At 33.2% G+C, this 20610-nt stretch overlaps 2 protein-coding genes and 2 long non-coding RNA genes across 4 annotated transcripts; all 4 read left to right on the forward strand.

The window, feature by feature from the left end:
• Positions 1-3649: 3649 nt before the first annotated feature.
• On the forward strand, positions 3650-6161 carry LOC103490559 (zinc finger protein ZAT4-like). The gene has a single exon (XM_008450147.3). It carries the CDS (start codon positions 4526-4528, stop codon positions 6041-6043), a length of 1518 nt encoding a protein of 505 aa, XP_008448369.1. The 5' UTR covers positions 3650-4525; the 3' UTR covers positions 6044-6161.
• Positions 6162-8416: 2255 nt separating this feature from the next.
• On the forward strand, positions 8417-13183 carry LOC103490348 (uncharacterized). The gene is made up of 8 exons (XM_008449870.3): positions 8417-8637; positions 9032-9165; positions 9461-9520; positions 9752-9854; positions 10754-11327; positions 11935-12067; positions 12259-12426; positions 12509-13183. Exons 2-8 carry the CDS (start codon positions 9088-9090, stop codon positions 12563-12565), a joined length of 1173 nt encoding a protein of 390 aa, XP_008448092.1. The 5' UTR covers positions 8417-8637; positions 9032-9087; the 3' UTR covers positions 12566-13183.
• Positions 13184-17609: 4426 nt separating this feature from the next.
• Positions 17610-19364, forward strand: LOC103490428 (uncharacterized). The gene is made up of 3 exons (XR_001762518.2): positions 17610-18583; positions 18937-19004; positions 19300-19364. It is a non-coding gene; the product is annotated as an uncharacterized LOC103490428 (long non-coding RNA).
• A 98-nt stretch (positions 19365-19462) lies between these two features.
• Positions 19463-20538, forward strand: LOC107990764 (uncharacterized). Its single transcript, XR_001762531.2, has 2 exons — positions 19463-19635; positions 20042-20538. It is a non-coding gene; the product is annotated as an uncharacterized LOC107990764 (long non-coding RNA).
• Positions 20539-20610: the final 72 nt, after the last annotated feature.

A 20610-nucleotide genomic window follows, 5' to 3' on the forward strand; every position in this document is an offset into this window, starting at 1 on the left:
TTGGGTTAGGCAGCTAGGTATTATGTTATGCTGGATTAATCAAACTTTTGCATATATAGATCCATATTCCTTTGGATGAGTATCTTCTTTTATACAGTGCCCTTTGGCCTAATAATTTAGCTATACAACATGGTTTACCGAAGACAATTTTACAATGGATTATGCTTGTTATAGTAAGCTAGTACTAGTTTGATCACTTTATGAAATGAATAGTGGCCTAGTTTATCTGATATGACATGTCACCCTCAAGCTGTCAATTTTTGTGCAAGCTTAAACATTTTGTATGTTAATTTTACTTTTCAAATTATGATCAACTGCAGATGATATTGCAGGAATGTGGAAGATTCTAAATCTTAGAATATATTTATCAGCTTTAGTTATCTACCTTGGGGTTATCTTATACTATCTTACATTAAATGTAAAATTTAGGTCTGCGGCAATATGTGGATTTTATTAACTTTGGTTTGATATTCCTTGTCTTTCAATCAAGTATACCACAAATGGCAGCACATTTTCTTAGTACTGCTTAGTAAATCAAAAGGGTCCAACCATAAATAGAGTACATTCAAGTTTTTCTTTTTCTTTTTCCATTATGATTAGATTATGATCTTTGGATATTGCTATTTTCTCCTTTTTCTCTCTGAGAAATTCAATTTTAGTTAGCATTGGTCTCTGTGCAGTTGATTTTAATGAATTTCAAGCAACCCATTTGTAGCCAGCCATGAAGAGGCACCTTAATTTAAAAACATTTAAGATGATAAAACCATGTCATAAGGTATGTAATTGGTGCTTATGAGATGGTTTTTGGTACTTATGACATGGTTTTTGGTAGTGAAAACTGTAAAAATTGCCACTTTCAACTTTCAAGTATTCTTTTACCCATCTCTTCATTTTTCTGTTGAAAGTTTGGTTGCCAACCATATCTTTAATAAAGTGGTTGGTACATTCTTGTCCTCTAATTTATCCTCCATTTAGAAAGTTACAAGCTTCATCTTAAGCATAATTCATTTAATAACTCACACGTTACATGAGTTGAATCTCATTCATAATTTTTTTAAGTACTTTTAAAAGTGTTTTTAAGCACTTAAAAAGTCATTTCAAATAGACGTGTTACTTTTCAATTTTTCAATCAAAAACATAACCCAATATAAAGCAAAAGGAACAAAAAATATCATTGGACAGATTTTAAAACATCATCGAATTGTGATGAAGAACAAGAGGTGAAAGCATAAAGCCAAAAGAGTGAGCATCTTGTTTCAGTTATATATTAACAGATGTAAAAAAGGTGGAGTTTCAATCTTTCATTTCAAGAGTATACCACATAGTATAGTATGATAGAATAAATGTCATCTTGATGAGTATCACTTTTGAAATCCAAACTTCCTTTACTCCAAAGCCAACTCTCCAAGGGAAAAAGAAAAGAAAGCAGTAGCTTGACTTTGTCCCTATGTGGTGACCCACAAAACAAAACTCAAATGTTCATTCATCTTTGTTCATAATTTGCGCATAAAATTATAACTATATTATGTGGTTGGGAGAAGACATCTTAAAAGGAGATGGGGATAATTCCTTCAGGACAGCAAAAATACTTATACTCTGTTTATTTCAAAGCCAAGCCTTGTAAGTTTGTAACTATTCTTCACTTTGTTCTATTTGGATTGATTTGGTTTGCTCTTGTTTAAGAGGTTGAAGAAAAAAACAAGGAAAAGTTCAGAACACTCAATATAAACAGACAAGCAGCAGCCTGCCATTGAAGTCAAGTGGAAGCAAATGAACTTTTCATTTTTTGAGCTAATTTGACAATGACATTTATTGATTCCTCACTATGTTTATTATTCAATGAAAAGCCGGCCATGTAGAGCCAACTTTTTTTTTTCATGAGTGTGCTTTTATAGTAAATGCATAACATTTTGTTCGAGTTTTCTTGACACTCAAGTGATGACGATCAGATAGATTGTCCATTAAGATAAGTTAAGTCAAGGTTTGTGTAAGTTGGTATGGACGCTCACAGATAATAATAAAAAAAAACATCTACTTTAGAGCAATTGTAGCAAATACATTTTCATTCCAATGTTTATAACATGTTCATTGTCTTCTTTAGATACGAGGTTTCATTTTCATTTTCATTTCAATGTTTATAACATGTCGAGTTATTTGCATTGGAATCATACTGTTAACTTTTAAATCAACAATATAAACACTACGCTAATTGAGGTACACTTCTTGCTACGTTCCTTTTGCTTTTAGATAACTTTGATTTTCTTTAAGAACTAAATTAATGCTTATTTCCAAGTAGTTAATTAACTTACTAAAAAATGAAATAGAGCACATGGAATCACATTCACAAATGTTCTTACCATATACTCATTTTGTTTTTCTTTTGCCCTATTATAGACTCATTCTCTAGATTGTTTTACGGTGTTTACATTGACATACAATATTGGCCAAAAACATTTTGTTTTTATTGTTCTTACTAATACTCAAAAATTTAGATGGAGCCAAAGTGAGATTAGCTATATATATACTATTTCTCGACCTTTTAAGGTCAAGGTTTAATCCACCGTTCTTGCGATTAATAATAGCAAATAAAAATGAAGGTTAATAGAAAAGAAAAGTACTTAGATATCTAGAAGGGGGAGAGAGTTAAAAGATGGACCACTTGGCACCTTCAAAAGGCAAAGTGCTTTCCATTCCATGTTCAATCTTGTGATATATTGTATTTTCAAGTTATCTAAGCAAACATTGATTATTCTGCCCACAGAAATACAAAAAAGTGGTTCACAACAAATATATCATTAATGTATAACACCACCTTCACATTTCTGTCATTCCACAGTTAATTACCACTGTTTCCTCCCATTATATTTGTGTATGTATTACCTTAAATGAATGTATTTCACCTAATACATCATTTGCAAAAATTATCTCACCCACACTTTCGAAACGAATTTAAAAACAAAAATAGCTTTGTGTTTTAGAATCTAAATTTATATACAACGAGAATAAAACAAGGACCAAGTAACTAAAAAAACAGTACTAAATTAGGACCCACGATCCAAGAACAAAATCGCATGTGGAAAACAAGATTCAATCTCGTGCATAAACGGAGTGGTCTTGAAATGTTTAAAATCACTTTGAAACACATTTTTACTTATTCAAAATTTATTGATTGTTTAACTCTACGTTATAGTATATGTAACTTAAGTGCATATATTATCAATGAAATTAGTTGGTTGATTCTAAACTTGAGTTATACACCTAGTTTGATAATCATTTGATTTTCCGTTTTTCGTTATTTACTTTAATCAATATTGTAAAAACAAAGTGAAAATTTGAAAATTAAAAAGGGTAAGTTTTTATTTTTGAAACCTCGTTAAAAATTCAATTATCATACATGAGAAAAATGCATATGAGGTAAGAAATCAAGAGAAAATAAACTTAATTTTGAACGATGAAAAACATTAGAAAGAAAACGTAACAGTTACGTAACGGGCCCACCAAGTTTGATTTTTCTTCTTTTTAAGAAAACCATAGTATTTGGTTCCATCAAATGAACATTGATTGAATACTGTACTGTGAAACAGTATTGAACTGCTCCATTAGAACTCAGTCATTTTGATAGTAATAACAAAGAAAGAAAAGAGACAAAATGAGATATATTTATATATATAAGTCCAAATGATAGAATAAGAGGCCCACAGAAAGAGGAAAAAAAGAGAGAGAGAGAGAGAGAGAGAGATGCAATTCCTTTATATGAAGACAAAGGAAGGAATTGTTAGGAAGACAGTTAGTTTAGGAGGTTCCTCAACCATAGGGATAGTCACCAGTAAGCAAAGACAAATCTTGAGCCATTGGATTTGTGGGTCACTTCACTTCCTGCACGTGCTCCTTGCTTTCTTCTTATTTACCTCTCTCTTTCTCTCTTTCTCTCTCTTTCTCTTTATCTTTGCTTTCATGCATGGATTTCTCCTCCCAACATAGTCACAAATAAAAGAAACAATCACTCACTACCTGCCTAACCTAAGCTTAACTTAGCTTCCCCTTTTTATTTTTCTTCCATGCTTTGTTCATATCCATCATTAGCAATAAAAGTAGCACCTCCCCAAAACTTCTAACATTATTTTTCTTTCTTTGCTTTTTTCTTTTTTTCCCTTCCTTCCCTTAAAACTTTCAACTGCCCAACAGAAGCTAGTGGTGAGAGAAAAAAGCTATTTGGAACTTACATTAACCAAGCTTTCCCTTTTTCCACCTTTTGTGCATCAGATCCTCTTCTTTCTCTCCATCACTAGAATTCATCAAATCTGAGAGATGGGTTTTCTGTCCTCTGCTCTTATGGAGTTTACTACTTTACTCACTAAATTTGAGCTCTCTACTTTAATTTTCTGATCTGGGTTGTCTTGTTTTTTCTTCCTCTCCTCTCTCTTTCTTTCTATCTCTGAGCTTTGGCTTTAGCATTGTTACAGCTGGCTTTGGCTGGATTTTGGATCTCTACTGCTTCTTCGTTGTTGAATCCTAGTTTTTGTTGATGGAGGCTGATCGAGAGTTCAAACACTTCTGCAAGTTGTGCAATAGGAGCTTCCCTTGTGGGAGATCTTTGGGAGGTCACATGAGGTCTCATTTGATCAACAGTCAAGCTGAAACTGGGGAAAATCTGAAGAAGATGAATTTGAAAAAAGCTGGAAAGTTTCTGGGAGATGGGACTTCTGATGGTTATAGTCTTAGAAAGAACCCCAGAAAAACTTGCAAGCTTGCTGAATTCAGAGCTGAGGACAGGTTTTGTAGAGAATGTGGTAAAAGCTTTCAGTCTTGGAAGGCCCTGTTTGGCCATATGAAATGTCACTCAACAGAAACTGAGAGAGTTTCTAGTAATTTGGAGTTTGATAGCCAATCAGATAATGAAACTGCGGGTGCAAATCGTGGGAAGAGATCCAGGAAACAAACAAGGTACATGACTGCTGAAATTTCATCTTCTTTTTCATTTGCTGCTGCTGCTGCTGCTGCTTCTTCATCTGTTTCTGATCAGAATGATCAAGAACAAGAAGAGGTTGCTTTGTGTTTAATGATGCTTTCTAGAGATGTTGGTGGGTTCTATTCAACCACCGAGTCTTCCGACAACTTTATGCCTAAACAAGTTCCATCTCCAGTCGCAAAAAATCATTTCTCCAAAGTTGTTGAAGCTATTCCTTCTGTATACATGGGGCAATTGAAAGAGTTCCACAGCAGAAAGTTAAAGCTCAGTGAGATGGATTCTGGGTGTCTCAAATTTGAAGAGTCAAATTCAGAATTCAGTGCTTCTGCTGTCAAGATGAACAAGAACGAAGAGAAGTTTCAGCAAGATGACATATTTGGATCAAGTTCCAACAACCAAACTGACATTAACCAACTTCAATTCGATTCCAGTAAATTCAATTCAGATCAGAGAAAGTTCCATGAGCTTTCAAATGGGGAATTGAGGTCAAATTCCTTCAGAAGATCAACACCCAATGAACTAAACTCAGAATCATACAAAAGCAAAGGAAAGAGAAGCAAATTCCAGTGTAATTCTTGCAACAAGATCTTTCACTCATATCAAGCACTTGGTGGGCATAGAGCCAGTCACAAGAAAGCCAAAGGATGCTTAGCTTCAAAGACAGAAAACAGTGAAAATAGCATCGAAACAGAGATTTCAAACGACCCAACATTTGAAAGCAAGTCCACAGCCACAGCATTAGAGGTGGAAAATCAACAGGAATCAGAAATTCACATGGGTTATGAGAAAAAGAACAGAAAGCATCATCAATGCTCAATTTGCTTAAAGATTTTTAGTTCAGGCCAAGCTTTGGGCGGCCATAAAAGGTCCCATTTGATAAGTGGGTCAGAATCCAGAAACAAATTTCCAGAAACCACATCGAATCAGAAACCAGATGCAGAAATAAGAGACTACCTGGATCTGAATCTTCCAGCCCCAATCGATGAAGAGGGCAGCAGCCATTTGGGGTCTATGGAGCCATGGTGGGTCGGTGGAAGCCATTCCCACGAGCAAGCATTAGTGGGTTTGATTTGAGTGCTTGGTTTGCTTGCTGATTCGGGCATTGTACAGTATAGCCTTTACCCTTTTTCGCTATGATTCATTGATTCTTTAAACAGATTTGGAAATCCAAGTTATAATTTTTCTGAATCAATATGATGGCTTTTGTTATAATTCGTCAGATTGCAAAAATTTAGCAATCGAAAGATGAGTTTTTTTTTTCGCTTATTGTTTGGGTTTGATTTGGAAACACACCCTCTCTCAATTCCTCCTTTTGGCATTGATTTTTACATGTAAACCATAGTTCCATTCCATTCACACAATGCACTATCCTTCAAAGGTCGATTCCTACATCTAACATATTGTCAAATCAAAAAAGATGATGAATTTCCAACAATTATCCTATCATTAATTAAAAAGTTAAATATTTGAATCTTAAACTATAGACATTAGACTAAAAAAACCGATTTTTACAAACTAAAAATAAATACAAATTTGAAAGTATAAAAGTGAAATAAAATAAATAAGAAAGTTTAGTATGATGATAGAATGAAACACAAATTTTTTTAATAAGAACTATTTAATGATATAATAAGATATTAATTAAGCAATAATAATAATAATAATAATAATAATGGTAAAGTGACTTTTCAAATCTTTAGGGATCTAATTAAGAAGAAATCTAACTAACTTTTTTTGCTACATTTAAGTACACTTCCAATAGGGGCTTAAGTTTGCTTCATTAGATGATGTTGGATGTTCTTTTTGATTTAACTAAGCTTTTTCTTTACATGTAATTAAGCACTAAACATTATCAAAAAGGGAGTTTTATTGATTTCAATATTAGTTTGTTGAACTTTTCTATATGATTTGGGTGAAATGTTAAGTTGGGAAATGAAAAAAAAAAAAAAAAAAAAGGAATAATTCTATATTTATGTTTTGGGTGGGGAGATAAATTTTCACCTTAATCAAATTAAGTAATCTTAATGGGTAATTATGAATTCAAATTGAAATAAAGTATTGTATTATAGGTTGGACAAATGGGACTACCCCACTATTGTGTTGGGATTAAGCAAAGTGGCATGGATTGCTTACATTTATTTATATATATTATTTATTACTATTTTTTATCTTCAATTTTAAAATTGAGTTATCTAAGTGTTTGGAAAAATCGTAAATTTTTTGATAAAATACCAATAAGACATGTTAGATATTTTTATCGATATTTTTAGTTCGATTCAAATGATTAGACATATAGGTTTTGATCTTCTCATTTTTATTTTTATGTAATACTCTAGAAATAACAAAAACTCATTTAATTTGATTGAAACTAACTATAAATATCTTCTGTTTATGTAAACTTTATGAGAGTAGTTGAATCAATATTGATTTGATGAGCATTTAAATATCACTTGTAATTGTAGCTTCGACTTATGAGATTGTACTACACGTGATGTTATATAATCTATAACATTATTTTTTGACACAAATCCGTTGCTTTCTATTTTATAGTGCATAGTTATAAAAAGCAACTCGAACTTTTGGTATTACTTATATGAATGTCGATTTAAACCTAACTCAATTAGTTAAGATATATATTAAGAGACTTAAGATTAGAATTCATATCTCATTGTTCGGTCTACTTAATAAAATCTTCTCTTATAAATACATGCACGTTAGATGTAAAGACAAAATTCTAAGCTTTCCATTTATTCATCACTCATTTTTAAGTTTTATGAACTTCTATATATAAACAAAAATGTTACTTTTCATTTTTTAAAATTGTTTCAAAACCATTTTTTTATATAGAAATTATGATATAGATTCACTAGAGATTGTTTTTGCATTAACGAATTATTATAGTTGAAAATTTAAAATTTACCGATTGTAATATTTCATGTTATAGGTTTATTTTATTTTTGTTATATTATGTTATAATTTCTATAAAAATTATATTTAATTTTTTTTATGAAGTGTAAATAATTTTTTGGGATAGTTGCAAACGTAGCAATTATATTTAAAATAATTAAATATATAGCAACATTTTAAAAAAATTACAAATATAGCAAAATTTGTCAAAATCTATCAATGATAGAAGTCTATCAATATAGCAAATGTTGGTTTATCATTGATAAATTATAGAAGTCTATCACCGATAGATTTTGCTATATTTGTAATTTTTTTAAAATGTTGGTACATAGTTAATAATGTAATGATTGCTATCCATTCTAATTACCCTAATTTTTTTTACTTTGAAATAAACGAATATTCATTTTTATTAAATCTTTGATTTTTAAATTTATATTTATTTGGGCCGTTGAGGCCCAACTTTATAAGTATTTGGACTGTCAAAGCGGCCCAAATCAGTTGAATTCATTTCCACCGTAATGATTGATGACAGCTTAAAATCTCCGCCATTTTTCTTGGCTGGCGAAGGGATGGGACCCGACCATTATTGGAATTTGGAAACCAAATCAATTTTGATGCATTTTCTTCACTGTTACTGAATTTGCTTTCGAAGGATTCAAATTCGCTTCCTTGTACGTTTTCTGCGAGCCATTTCTTTTTCGAAATCGATTCGGAATTACGAAATCATCGATATTCGGAGGATAGAGTTCGCTTTCGCTTAGGTACTTTCCCGTGTAATTTTTTTTTTCAGCTTCTGGTAAATAAAAGCGAAGTATTGTTCATTGTTCAATATGCTTTGCGTATGGATTACTTGGTTAGAGTTTCCTGAAATTTGTTAAACCGTATTCTCCTTTTTCATTAACTGAACCTGTAATTGTAAAAGGGATGGAGGTATAATTCCTTTTCTATGTGCCCAACTGTGGACCTTTTTTTGAAAATTGAAAGTGACTTTTTTTTTTTTTTTTTTTAATTCCCATTTTGTAAATGAAAACTGTAGTTGGGTTTTCCTTTTTATTCCTTTAGATTCATTGTGGGAGTTTGTTCATGATCATGCTTTAGCCATTATTATAAATAATTTCTCGTTTTACGTTTTTTCTGATGGTTTTACATGTCCAGGTAATTGGCTTTGTCCCCTCTGCATTCCTCGTAAGTCTAAGGATTCTATTTCACCAATGTTCCGTCGTAGGAGCAATAGCTATAGTTCATCTGATTTAGAGGAACTTCTAGAGATTGAGACAAGATGTCGGCAGGTATATTTTCTGTCTACTTGCAGCAAGTTTCTCTCGTGACACGAGTTTGGAAATTAAAATTACTAGAAGTGGTTGTGTTGCTTCGAGTTGTGGAAAATATCCTTCTTGTGACTCGTATAATGTCTGTAATATTGGCTCAAGTTTGGACATAAAGTTCCTTTTTCTTAAAATAAGATTAGACAGCAATGTGCTTAAGTATTATATGTGTCCTGTAAATCGGGGAAAATTTATTATATTTGTGCCTTTCCATCTTCTTTAAGCTTTTTCCTTAATTGTATCATTTCTAATTATGCAGCTAAAGAAAGAAAAGGACACACTAATAGATTCACGGCCTCAAAGCTTTGAACTGATAAGGGTAAGTTTCACGCTAATTTTTTTTTCCTTTTAATATGCTCGATGTTTTTGTATCTTTGCAGTAGCTATTTGTATTTTGGATGAATTTAGCGAATCAAGATTGTTTTATATTGTAACTTTATTTTCGTTTTACATGCCTACGCAGTTCATCTAAAATGTGCACTTGAAACATAATGTAGACATTTCTTTTATCATCCTGATAAACTTTGTGTTTTGACTTTATCCAATGCAGCGGCTGGAACTACATGTGAACTCCTTATCAGAAGCACGCAAGGAAGACAAGCTACGCATTGAAAGCTTGGAGAAGGAGTTAACAAACTGCACTCAGGAAATAGGTACAATCACTTCTAAGTTGAACTCTTGTAATTGAACATTTGAGGAACCTTTTAAAATCAGTTATAGACCAAATTGAAAAGTCTATCTTATCAGTTAACTTTTCTTATTGAAATAGACATTTAATAATAATAGTTAAAGACAATAATATAATTTATTATAGAGGTTGTGTTTGAATAGATATTGGAATGATATGAAAATTCTTTCAATGGTACTTATACAAACGATTACGTTTTCGTAATTTTGGAACTCTGGTTGCTGGTCACCATGAAAATCTCGATCCTTTTCACCAGTGAAATCTTCTTTTCTATCCCATTAACTTTGTCTCTGAAAAATAAAGGGTATGATTTGTTGTTGTTATGATTATACTGTGCAGAAAGATTCTTTATGTGATTTTGTTTTGACTACACTCTGGACATTGTGAAGAGAGAATACTGAAAAACTTTCCTTGTTTGGTATTGGGGTTTATAGATGTGCGTAGGTATGCCTGTGCATATGAACCTATGTGTTTTTTGAAAAAAAAAAAAAAAAATTTATTAATTGTCAACTCCTAGGATTATAGTTTAGGAAGTCATTTTCTTCCCCTTTTAAACACTTCTTCTTATATTCCTAAAATTGTAGCAATATTGAGTTATCAAATTATGTGTTCTTTTATTTAATGTTTATGTTTGGAGGCATTTTTTTACGTGGATAATTTTTCTGCCAAGTGATTGTTTGCTTTAAGGGCTGACATGTAGAATATTATTGCATTTTTTAGTCGTTAATGATTCTAAGAAAATGATGATTGTTGAATTTCTGGCATGCTCAATGTCTGTGTCAGCATGCTACCCTTCTTTCTTGACGTCATATTCATTCTTATGAGTCCTTTTTTAACTTAGTCCAACAACAACATTCATCACAGATTACCTGCAGGATCAACTATGTACAAGGAACACAGAATTAACCTACCTTGTAGATCACGTGGAAAACCTCGAATTTAAATTAGTGCATATGGAGCATTTGCAAGAAAAGGCTAGCAAGTTAGAGGAAGAGGTGAAACGTTCAAACTCAGAGTGTCTTTTCTTGATGCAGAAACTAGATGACAAGGAGCGGGAGCTACGAGAATCAAATTCCAGTGTAGAAAAACTTGAGGAGTCCATCTCAGCTTTGACATTGGAGTCCCAATGCGAAATTGAGAGTATGAGATTAGATATGTTGGCCATGGGGCAACGTTACTTAGAAACTAAGAAATTCCAGGAAGAAGCTTTTAGTCAAAATGATAAAATGGATAGATTGATTGAGGAGCTTCAGAATGCACAGAAAAATGTCAAGTCTCTGGAGAGAGAAAATGAGGAACTTAGAAGAGAGCTGGATGTGTCAACAAGAAATGCCTCCACATTTTGCCGAAGTGTTGAGGAATTGATTGAAAACAAGGAGAGATCACAAAATACTATGAGGAATGACCGAGATAGCAAGTTAACATTACTTGAGAATAGGTACTTATGATATAACTTTAAAATCCACGGTCTATGCCTCTGGATTTTCATTACTTTCGGACGTGTGCCAGAACTTCATTGTTGACCATACGTGTTGGTTCGTACTTTGTAAGGGTCTTTTCATCACAGCTTTTTATGGTTATTTGGAAGTTTTCTTGTTAGAAAAGGGCAATTAATAGGCTGAACCTCATCCATGCATCCCTTTTTTCATACATAGTAAAAGAAAAAAGAATCATTTTTTTGAAAAAATTAATACATGACAAATTTCTAATGGGTGCTGTTTGGGCTGAACAAACCAATGGATACACAAAGCTGGGTACAACCCAGACTGCACAGAGTTTTAATAGATTATAAGGTCCACAGATTTTCTTTGTTGCATTGGCTGCTAGTTATTCTGAGTTATGATCCTGATGAAGTTACTTTTCGTTGGTGCCATCATATTTTTATTTACTCCGTACCTGCTTTCCTCCGTGAAGAGTGAAAGCTGATTACTATCTTATGACATATCTGGTCCTAGAGAATCCATTAGTACACTTTGGAAATGCTTATTTAGAAGTGGATGGAAATTCTTGGCTCACCCTTTACATATTATTATTTTATATGACAGTTGTGGCGATGTCTTCGGCCATCTTCTTCCAAAATTAGCAGTTTCACTATTTGCAGATACCAATTCAGGAGTCAAAATAGATGTGATGACAAAGCAGATACTAGATTATGAACTTCTTGTGGAGCAACTCAAGGTATGATGCATGTGATCGTCTCGGATTTCTAACAGAAAGATGCAAGTTTCTCATGGAGACCCCATTTGCTTTGTCCAAATTTTGAGCTGCCTCTAGAATCTAATTGTTTAGTCAATTGGTTCTTCTAGGCAATATAATTCTGTTTATTTGAAGCCTCCAAGTTTTAACGTCTATTGGTTGACACTTGACAGGAGGAGTTAAGAGAGGAGAAGTTGAGAGCAAAAGAAGAAGCAGAGGACCTTGCTCAAGAAATGGCTGAGCTAAGGTACCAAATTACTGGTTTGCTTGAAGAAGAGTGCAAACGCCGGGCTTGCATTGAGCAGGCGTCTTTACAGAGAATTGCCCAGTTAGAGGCACAGGTATTATGCCTGGGTTTGAAGTTGATTATATCCCACTTCAAGCACCAAGTATATTTATTAACTAACGGCTTCTTTTTTATAGGTTCTAAAAGGACAAAAAAGATCATTTCCTGTTGCAAGGTGCATGCGGGAAATATAGTAGCCGGCGTGTCCATTAAAAGCTGCTTGAGAACGAATGTAAATAAGAGGTTTGCATTGCCTTGCTTTACTAATGTCATCATTCCTGCAACCCACCTCTTTCTCATTCGTTTGCTCCAACTCATGCTTTGCAATGGAGTAGCATACTTTCAGAACTGGTGAATTTCACTGCAAAATAAAACAATGACACCTATATCCTCCTCTTGGTTTTCCCAAATGTGTTCGTCTTGAGTAGAAAAACTTTGCAACCCAACTTTTGTACCTAATATTCAGCCAATTCAGCTTCTTACAGAGCAAAGACATGCACTTGTAGATGATGATAAAGAATGATAGAGTAGGTTCCATAAATGGAGTTGTGCTACAAGGTTTTGCCCATTGTTACTGAGGAATGTGAAGTAGATTTGCTTTGTCACAGTTTTTTCTGGCCGCTCTGATTTTGAATTTTTTTATATTATTATTTCTTTTATCAGAGTGGCTTTTCTCAGAGTGTTGGTTTGCCACAATTTCCTCACTGTTGTAGATATATGTGTATTTGTATTTGAAACATGAATGCTGGATTTGTGCATTTTGTAATATGGGAAGTTTTGAATTCACCCATTCCATGTTTTCTTTTGATCAACTCATTGCTTCTATTCATCTTGTTTTGCCAAATTATCTCGGTGCCTGAAATGAATAATATTGGAAAATTGGTGCCGAGTCTGTTGACAGTGATGTTAGGTTGGTGACAGTTTTGTAATGCTTTGAGTCAAAGCTCCTCACTCAGAGGAGACGAAAAAAAAACCAAAAAGGGACACAATCAGAACCCCCCCCCCCCCCCCCCCCCCCCCCCCCCCAGCAAGTAGATGGCCATGCCGTTTGCCGGTGTTGGAAGAAACAGGCGCCTAAAGATTGTGTAAAAAAGAAACAAATCAGTTCATCTTAACCCTTTCTCTGGTGGTGACTATATTGTTGGTTACATAGTACAATATGAAGTTGAAGGGCTAAATGATTGTACACAAGCCAGCTTTTGTAATTGTTTGGGAATTGGGTTTGATTTGGGAAGCACAATTTCTTGGTCTTTTTGTGGGTCATTAAACGGCCTTTCTTGTTGACTAAGTAAAGTTATTTTTCTAATTCAAAAAATTAAATTACAAAAATATCACAAGCTTACCTTTTTTTTTTCTTCACGAATCACGTGATAAGATGAACTATAATAAAATTAAAATACGAAAACGACCAAAAAAATATGTACCATAATGAGCGAAAACATTCTTCCATGTTGATGAAGAAATCATAGTGGCCAATTGGAAGACTTCTTTCCCATCTTCCAGCTACTAACAACAAAGGTCCACACATTTTCATTCACACCACACATTTTCATTCACACCACACATTTTCTCACATAATAAAACTTTATTTAAAATGGTGAATTAACGTAAATGTAAAAATGGGTGGAAATATTTATAAAATACAGTACTTGTAGAAATTGATAGATTTCTATATGTGATACATATTAAAAATTTACTATATTTTGTAAAATGATGCCAATTCTATGGATAATAATTAAATGTATTGCAACGTTGTAAAACAACTCGTAAATATAACAAAGTTTTTATCAGCAATAAACTGTTGCGATTTATTAGTGATATATCAATATTTACAATATGATAAAACGATGATAGAAAGACCGATAAATTTTGCTATTTTTGTAATTTTTTAAAAAAATTTCTACGTACGATAATACTTTAAATCTAATTACTATATTTACAATTATTCTTATTTCAATTTATTTTACTATATTTGAAAATATCTCTACTAACAAAATATAAAAAATTGTATTAAGACAATCCAAATGAAAGGTTAATGAGGAACACAAATTTGTTGGCTTTTGGAGCCAAGTTAAATATAATATATATATATATATATATATATATATATATATATATATATATATATGTATATATATAATTTGACATTTGTGAAATATATGTGAATTTGTTACGATTTCTATTATTTAGATTCCCATTAAGAGTAGTTATTTGACTTTAAGGTGAAAAATTATCTCCCATATCCAAACAATGTAGCCAATATAAATTAATAAACTTGAGCATATCCTTTGCCCAATTCACATGTAAAACAAACTCCATTTTAATCATGTTTTAGTGCCTTAATTACATGTAAAGCTTAAGGCTATTGTAAGTACATAAATTCACCTAAAAAAAGATAAAAATTATTTAGTTATTTTAGATCCCTAAAGATTGCCAAAGTGCTTTATCATTATTATTGCATCACCCAATTAAATTATTGGCTTAAATGTACCATAATCCTACAATTGACCTAATAATCTTTTAAATATCTTTTATTATTATTTAAAAAGTTCTAGAATCTATTCAAAATTGTTGTAAAAAAAAGAAAAAAGAATCTATACCTTTCGATTACGCCTATGTATATTAAAGCATTTAAGTTGGACGATGTAATTACATATTATTATTAAACTTCATTTTAAGCTATTTGTTTTCATAGTTTAATACATTTGGATAAAAAGAAATTACATTTTACATAAATTGTACTAATATTAAATATAAAAAAATGGCCGACCATAATTATGCAAAATAAAAGGGCAAATTTGCAAAAAAAAAAAAAAAGAAAAAAAGAAAAAAAAAAGAATTAAACTAAAATTAAAGGACTAAAATAAAACTTGGTCTAAAATTTACGTCAACGTACATATAGATATGTTGTATAACGTATCACGATTAGTTATTGTATCGTGAGAGAATATTGTTTGGAAATTAGGAATTTAGGAAATTCCTTGGAAATTTCTGAAAAGAAACAAAAAAGGTGGAGACATATTGCGCGGCAACGGCGGCGACTAGGGGTGTAATTGGGTCGGGTCGGGTTTTCTTCAAAAACCGACCCGACCCGGACATGTCCCTATATATATCTCTTCAATACCATACTTTTTTCTTCATAATTCAACCACACCCAAAACAAGCTTGAGTTATCGGTGAATTCAAGATCCTTTGCGGAGAGTCACATTCATTTCGCCCTCAAGCAACGGTTTCTTCCCACAACAATCCTACCAATGAATTTCTCACCCCTCCAATCCCTCTCCATCATTTCCTGCAAATTCCCCCGTCGAACACCACGATTTCTACGGAAATTGGCAACGACGGATCTTTCCCCTTCAACGTAACCTCGACGGCCGGCCATATACGGCGGATGGATGACTTTCAACATTCGGATAGTCGCCGCCGTTGCCGATTTCATCGGGGTGGTCGAGAGGAATTGTTGGGACGTACGTACGGGGCTGAGGAATTCAGTGGTAGCATTGTGAAGGAGATATCTGGAAAAGAGGCGCTGCTCCAGGGGCCAAATGAATGTAACTCTTCGCTACTGCATGGCGCTGCACCCATTGGGAGTAATCTTGGATTCATCGATAAGTCAAGGCTGGATTCGGTGAAGAAAATTTCAGCTTGGAGTTCCGAGTTGTTTACAAATCTTTTCCCAAAGTAAATTATCTGATTGGCTGACGAAGGGGATATGGGACCCGATGGACCAATTATATCGGAAAACCAAATCAATTTTGATGTATCTTTTGCATTGCTTTCGAGGATTCTTCCGTTAAGGTACTTTCAATTCCAGTGTAATATTTTTCCGCTTCCGGTAAACAAAAGCAAAGAATTGCTCTTTTCTTTTTTTCTTCACCCAATTTATGAATGCTTTTTTATCCTTTTAGCTTTTCTTATGGGAATTTGTTCATTGTCATGAAGGGTGATATATAAATTTGGACACAAGATTTTTATGTGTAATAGTTTATCACATTGTTCGTGAAGAAAATAATAAGCTTATGATATTTTTGTAATTTAATCTTTTTAATTAGAAAAAGAAACTTATTTTATTTAGTCAACAAAAAAAAAAAAAAAAAAAAAAAGAAAATTAAAATTAAATCAGCCCAATTCACATTTCACCAAAATCATAGAGAAAATTTTTAACAAGTTAATTGGTAAAATAAACTCCATTTTGATCATGTTTTAGTTCCTTAATTACATGTAAAGCTTAAGGCTATTGTAAGTAGACTACGTATATTCAGCCAAAAATAATAATAATAAAATTAGTTAGATACCTTAGATCCCTAAAGATTGGAAAATTACTTAATTACTATTTGATTATAACTAATATTTTTCATTAATAAACACCACCCAATTAAATTATTGGCTTAAAAGTTAAATGTACCATAATCCTACCACTTTCATATTCATTTGATTTGACTTTTATATTTTTAAATACCTTACATAATAATTGAGTTTCTATTGTTTATATAATCTATTCAAAATTGTTAGGCGTAGTATATTAAGACAATTAAGTGGAACCATATAGTTATAAATTAATATTTAACTACATTCTTAGCTATTTATTTTCATAGTTTAATACATTTGGATAACACAATTATTACATAAATTGTACTAATATTAAATAAAAAATTGCCTATGATGTCCAAAAGAACATTTATGCAAAATTTATTATATTATAGTATACCTCTTGTTCTTTAAATTCAATAGGTATGTTTTTTTTACACTAAGTCAATGGTTACTTAAATTTCCAAGTTTAATTATGTGTTTATTTCAAATTTTGTACTAAGGGTACAACTTTGTATATATTATATTATAGTATTCGTCAGAACTACGCTTTAATTTATCAGTTTATATACAAAATTTGATCTAAACTATTTTAATCACGGTCTTTATCGTAGAAGCTTGTGTTTGAGATGTCTTCCATAAGTAAAAAAAAAAGATAACGCTAATTCGAAACCTGATAATATATTATCGATTATTTTACTTTTAAAGATTCAAAATGGTTATAAATTTCAAAATACAATCAAAGCAAAGGGAGTTAAAAAGGCTAATTTTGTAACCAAAGTGTCCAAATGTTAAAACCAAATGGTGGGAAATGAGAAAGTTCCAAATTGAATAATATTGTTTGTTTAAGAAAAAAAGAATTAAAATTGTAATTTGTAGTTGAAGCTTTTAGGAAAGTCTTTAGAAATTTTCACAATTTGTGAACAAAAAAAGAAAAAAAGTGAGGACACGTATTACGTCTATATATATATATACACACACAATTTTAAAGGCTTGATCTTGAACATGAACGGTTCGAATATCGTTTCTCGAATCCGAAGCCTTTTCTTTTTTTTTTAATAATCCGACCAGGAAACGAGCTCCAAGCCGAAATTTCCGATGCCGAAACAAGCTTGAGTTATCGGTGAATTCAAGATCCGTGGCGGAGACTGACATTCATTTCGCCGTGAAGCAGCGGTTTCTTCCCAGAACTCTCTTTCACAACAATCCTACCAATAAATTCCTCACCCGTCCAATCCTCTCCATCATTTGCTGCAAATTCGTCGTCGACCACCAGGAATTCCTCAGCTGTCCAATTCTCTCGATCATTTGCTGCAAATTCGCCGTCGAACACCATGATTTCAACGACGGATCTTTCCCGCCAACCTCGACGGCCATACGCGGCGGTTGACTTTCAACATTCGGATAGTCGCCGCGGTTATTGATTTCATCGGGGTGCTCGATGGAAAATTTGCAGCAGGTGATCGAGAGGATTGGACGGCTGAGGAATTCAGTGCTAGCATTGTGAAAGAGAGGTCTGCAAAGAGGCGGCTGCTCCACGGGTCAAATGAATGTAACATTTTGCTACTGCGCCGCAACCATTGGGGGTCTTGGATTCACCGATAAATCAGACTGGATTCGGAAAAGAAATTTCAGCTTGGAGTCCGAATTGTTTCAGGTCCAATCTTCAAAAAGGCCCCGGATTCAGGAAGCCATAACTGAACCAATCATGGTCAAATACCAAAATCTTTTCCAAAAATAAAATATCTGATTGGCTGACGGTGGGATGGGAACCAATTATCGGAAACCAAATCAATTTTGATGTATTTTTTGCTTTCCAGGATTCGAATTCTCTTCTGTACGTTTTCTTGCGATGATATTCTCTGGTACTCACTCACCGGAGGATAAACTTCGCTTCCGCTAAGGTACTTTCCAGTCTAATCTTTTTCCGCTTCCCGTAGACAAAATTAAAGTTTTGTTCATTTCTTTTGGCTTGTTGCGATGAATTTGTTGACTTGTATTATTATCCTTCTTTGATTGGACCTGTAATTCTTTGTCAGCAGGAAAGGGATGGAGGTCCTTTACTTTTGGCCCAGCTGTGTACCTCTTTTTCAAAATTGAAATTGACTTTTTTTTAAAAAATTCCCATTTATGAATGAAAACGATAGTTGGGTTCTCCCTTTTATCCTTTTAGCTTCCTTGTGGGAATTTGTTCACGGTCATGCTTAAGCTATTGCTGCAAATAATTTTGTGTTTTACTGTTTTCTGATGGTTTTAGATGTTCAGCTACTTGGCCTTGTCCCCTGTGCATTCAACGTTCTAGCGATTGAGAGAAGATGTCGACAGGTATATTTTCTGTCTACTTGCTTAGAGTTTCTCTCGTGATACGAGTATGGAATTAAAATTATTGGAAGTGGTTGCTTCAAGTTGTAGGAAGTAGGAAGTATCCTTCTTGTTGACTCTCATAATCGCACATTCATTGGCTCAGGTTTGGACATAAAGTCCCTTAATGTTAGAATAAGAAAAGGCATTAATGTTCCCAAGTATTGTGCCCTGTACATTTGGGCAAATGTTATAGATTTCTGCCTTTTTGGTCTCCTTTAATCTTTTTCTTTATTTGGTATCATTTTTAATTATGCAGCTAAAGAAAGAGAAGGACATAGCAATAGATTCTCGGCCTAAAAGCTTTCCACTGATAAGGGCAAGTTTTACGCTGAATTTTTTCCTCTTTTACTGTGCAGAATGCGATGAGTTGTCTTTAATCTGCTCGATGTTTTTTCATAACTTTGTCTTCCTTTTGCAGGCTTACTCAGTTCATCTACATTTATAGACATTTCCATTATCATCCAGATGAACATCGTGACCTTTGACTTTGTCTGACGCAGCCATGTGAACTCCTTATCAGAAGCACACAAGGAAGACAAGCTACGCATTGAAAGCTTGGAGAAGGAGTTGACAAATTGCACCGAGGAAATAGGTACAGGAAATTCTGTGTATGGTAATCAGTTGGAGACCACTTCTAAGTTGGTTATGGTGAAGTTTTCTTTTAAAAAGTTGGCCTTGGCATAGTTATAATAGATTTTATTTGTTGGCTGCCGGTTATTCTGAGTTATGATCCTGATGGAGTTGTTTTTTGTTTACTTCGTACCTACTTTCCTTCTAAGTTTTAAATAACCACCCTTCCCTGTCCTAAGCTGGATTACTATCTTATGACATATCTGGTCCTAATGCAAGATTTTCATGGAGACCCCATTTGCTTTTTCCAAAATTTGAGCTGCCTTTAGAATCCAATTGGTTTAGTCCATCGGTTCTTCTAGGCAACATGGTTCCTGCTTTATTTGAAACCTCCAGGTTTTAACTTTCTAGCGATTGACACTTGACAGCAGGAGTTAAGAGAAGAGAAGTTGAAAGCAAAAAAGAAGAAGCAGAGGACCTTGCTTAAGAAATGGCTGAGCTAAGGTACCAAATTACTGATTTGCTTGAAAAAGAGTCCAAGCGCGGGACTTGCATCGAACAGGGCGTCTTTACTGAGGAAACACACACATACTTTTAGGTGATGATGAGGAAATATGTTACGTTCCGTTCCATGAATGGAGTTATGGTATAAGATTTAGCTCATTGTTGCTGCAATGAGGAATATGAAGTAGATTTGCTTTGCCACGGTTCTTTCTGATAGCTCTGATTCTGAATCTTTGATCAGTGTCTATTAGCAGTGTTGGTTTGTCATAATTTCCTCACTGTTATAGATATATATGTATTTGTTTTTGAATTCACTCACTTCTTTGACACTCATTTCTGTTTTGCCAAATTAAGTGGCGGTGAGTCTGGTGACCTTTTTATTCGGTACATAAATAATGATTGTAACAATTTATCTTTTTTTCTTCTTAATTTTAATAAATATAATTGATTTTGGTGACAATACATACGGAAAACTCATATAACATAAAATCTC

The sequence above is a fragment of the Cucumis melo genome, chromosome 12 (genome assembly GCF_025177605.1).
Source record: "Cucumis melo cultivar AY chromosome 12, USDA_Cmelo_AY_1.0, whole genome shotgun sequence".
In the NCBI taxonomy this organism is placed as follows: domain Eukaryota; kingdom Viridiplantae; phylum Streptophyta; class Magnoliopsida; order Cucurbitales; family Cucurbitaceae; genus Cucumis; species Cucumis melo.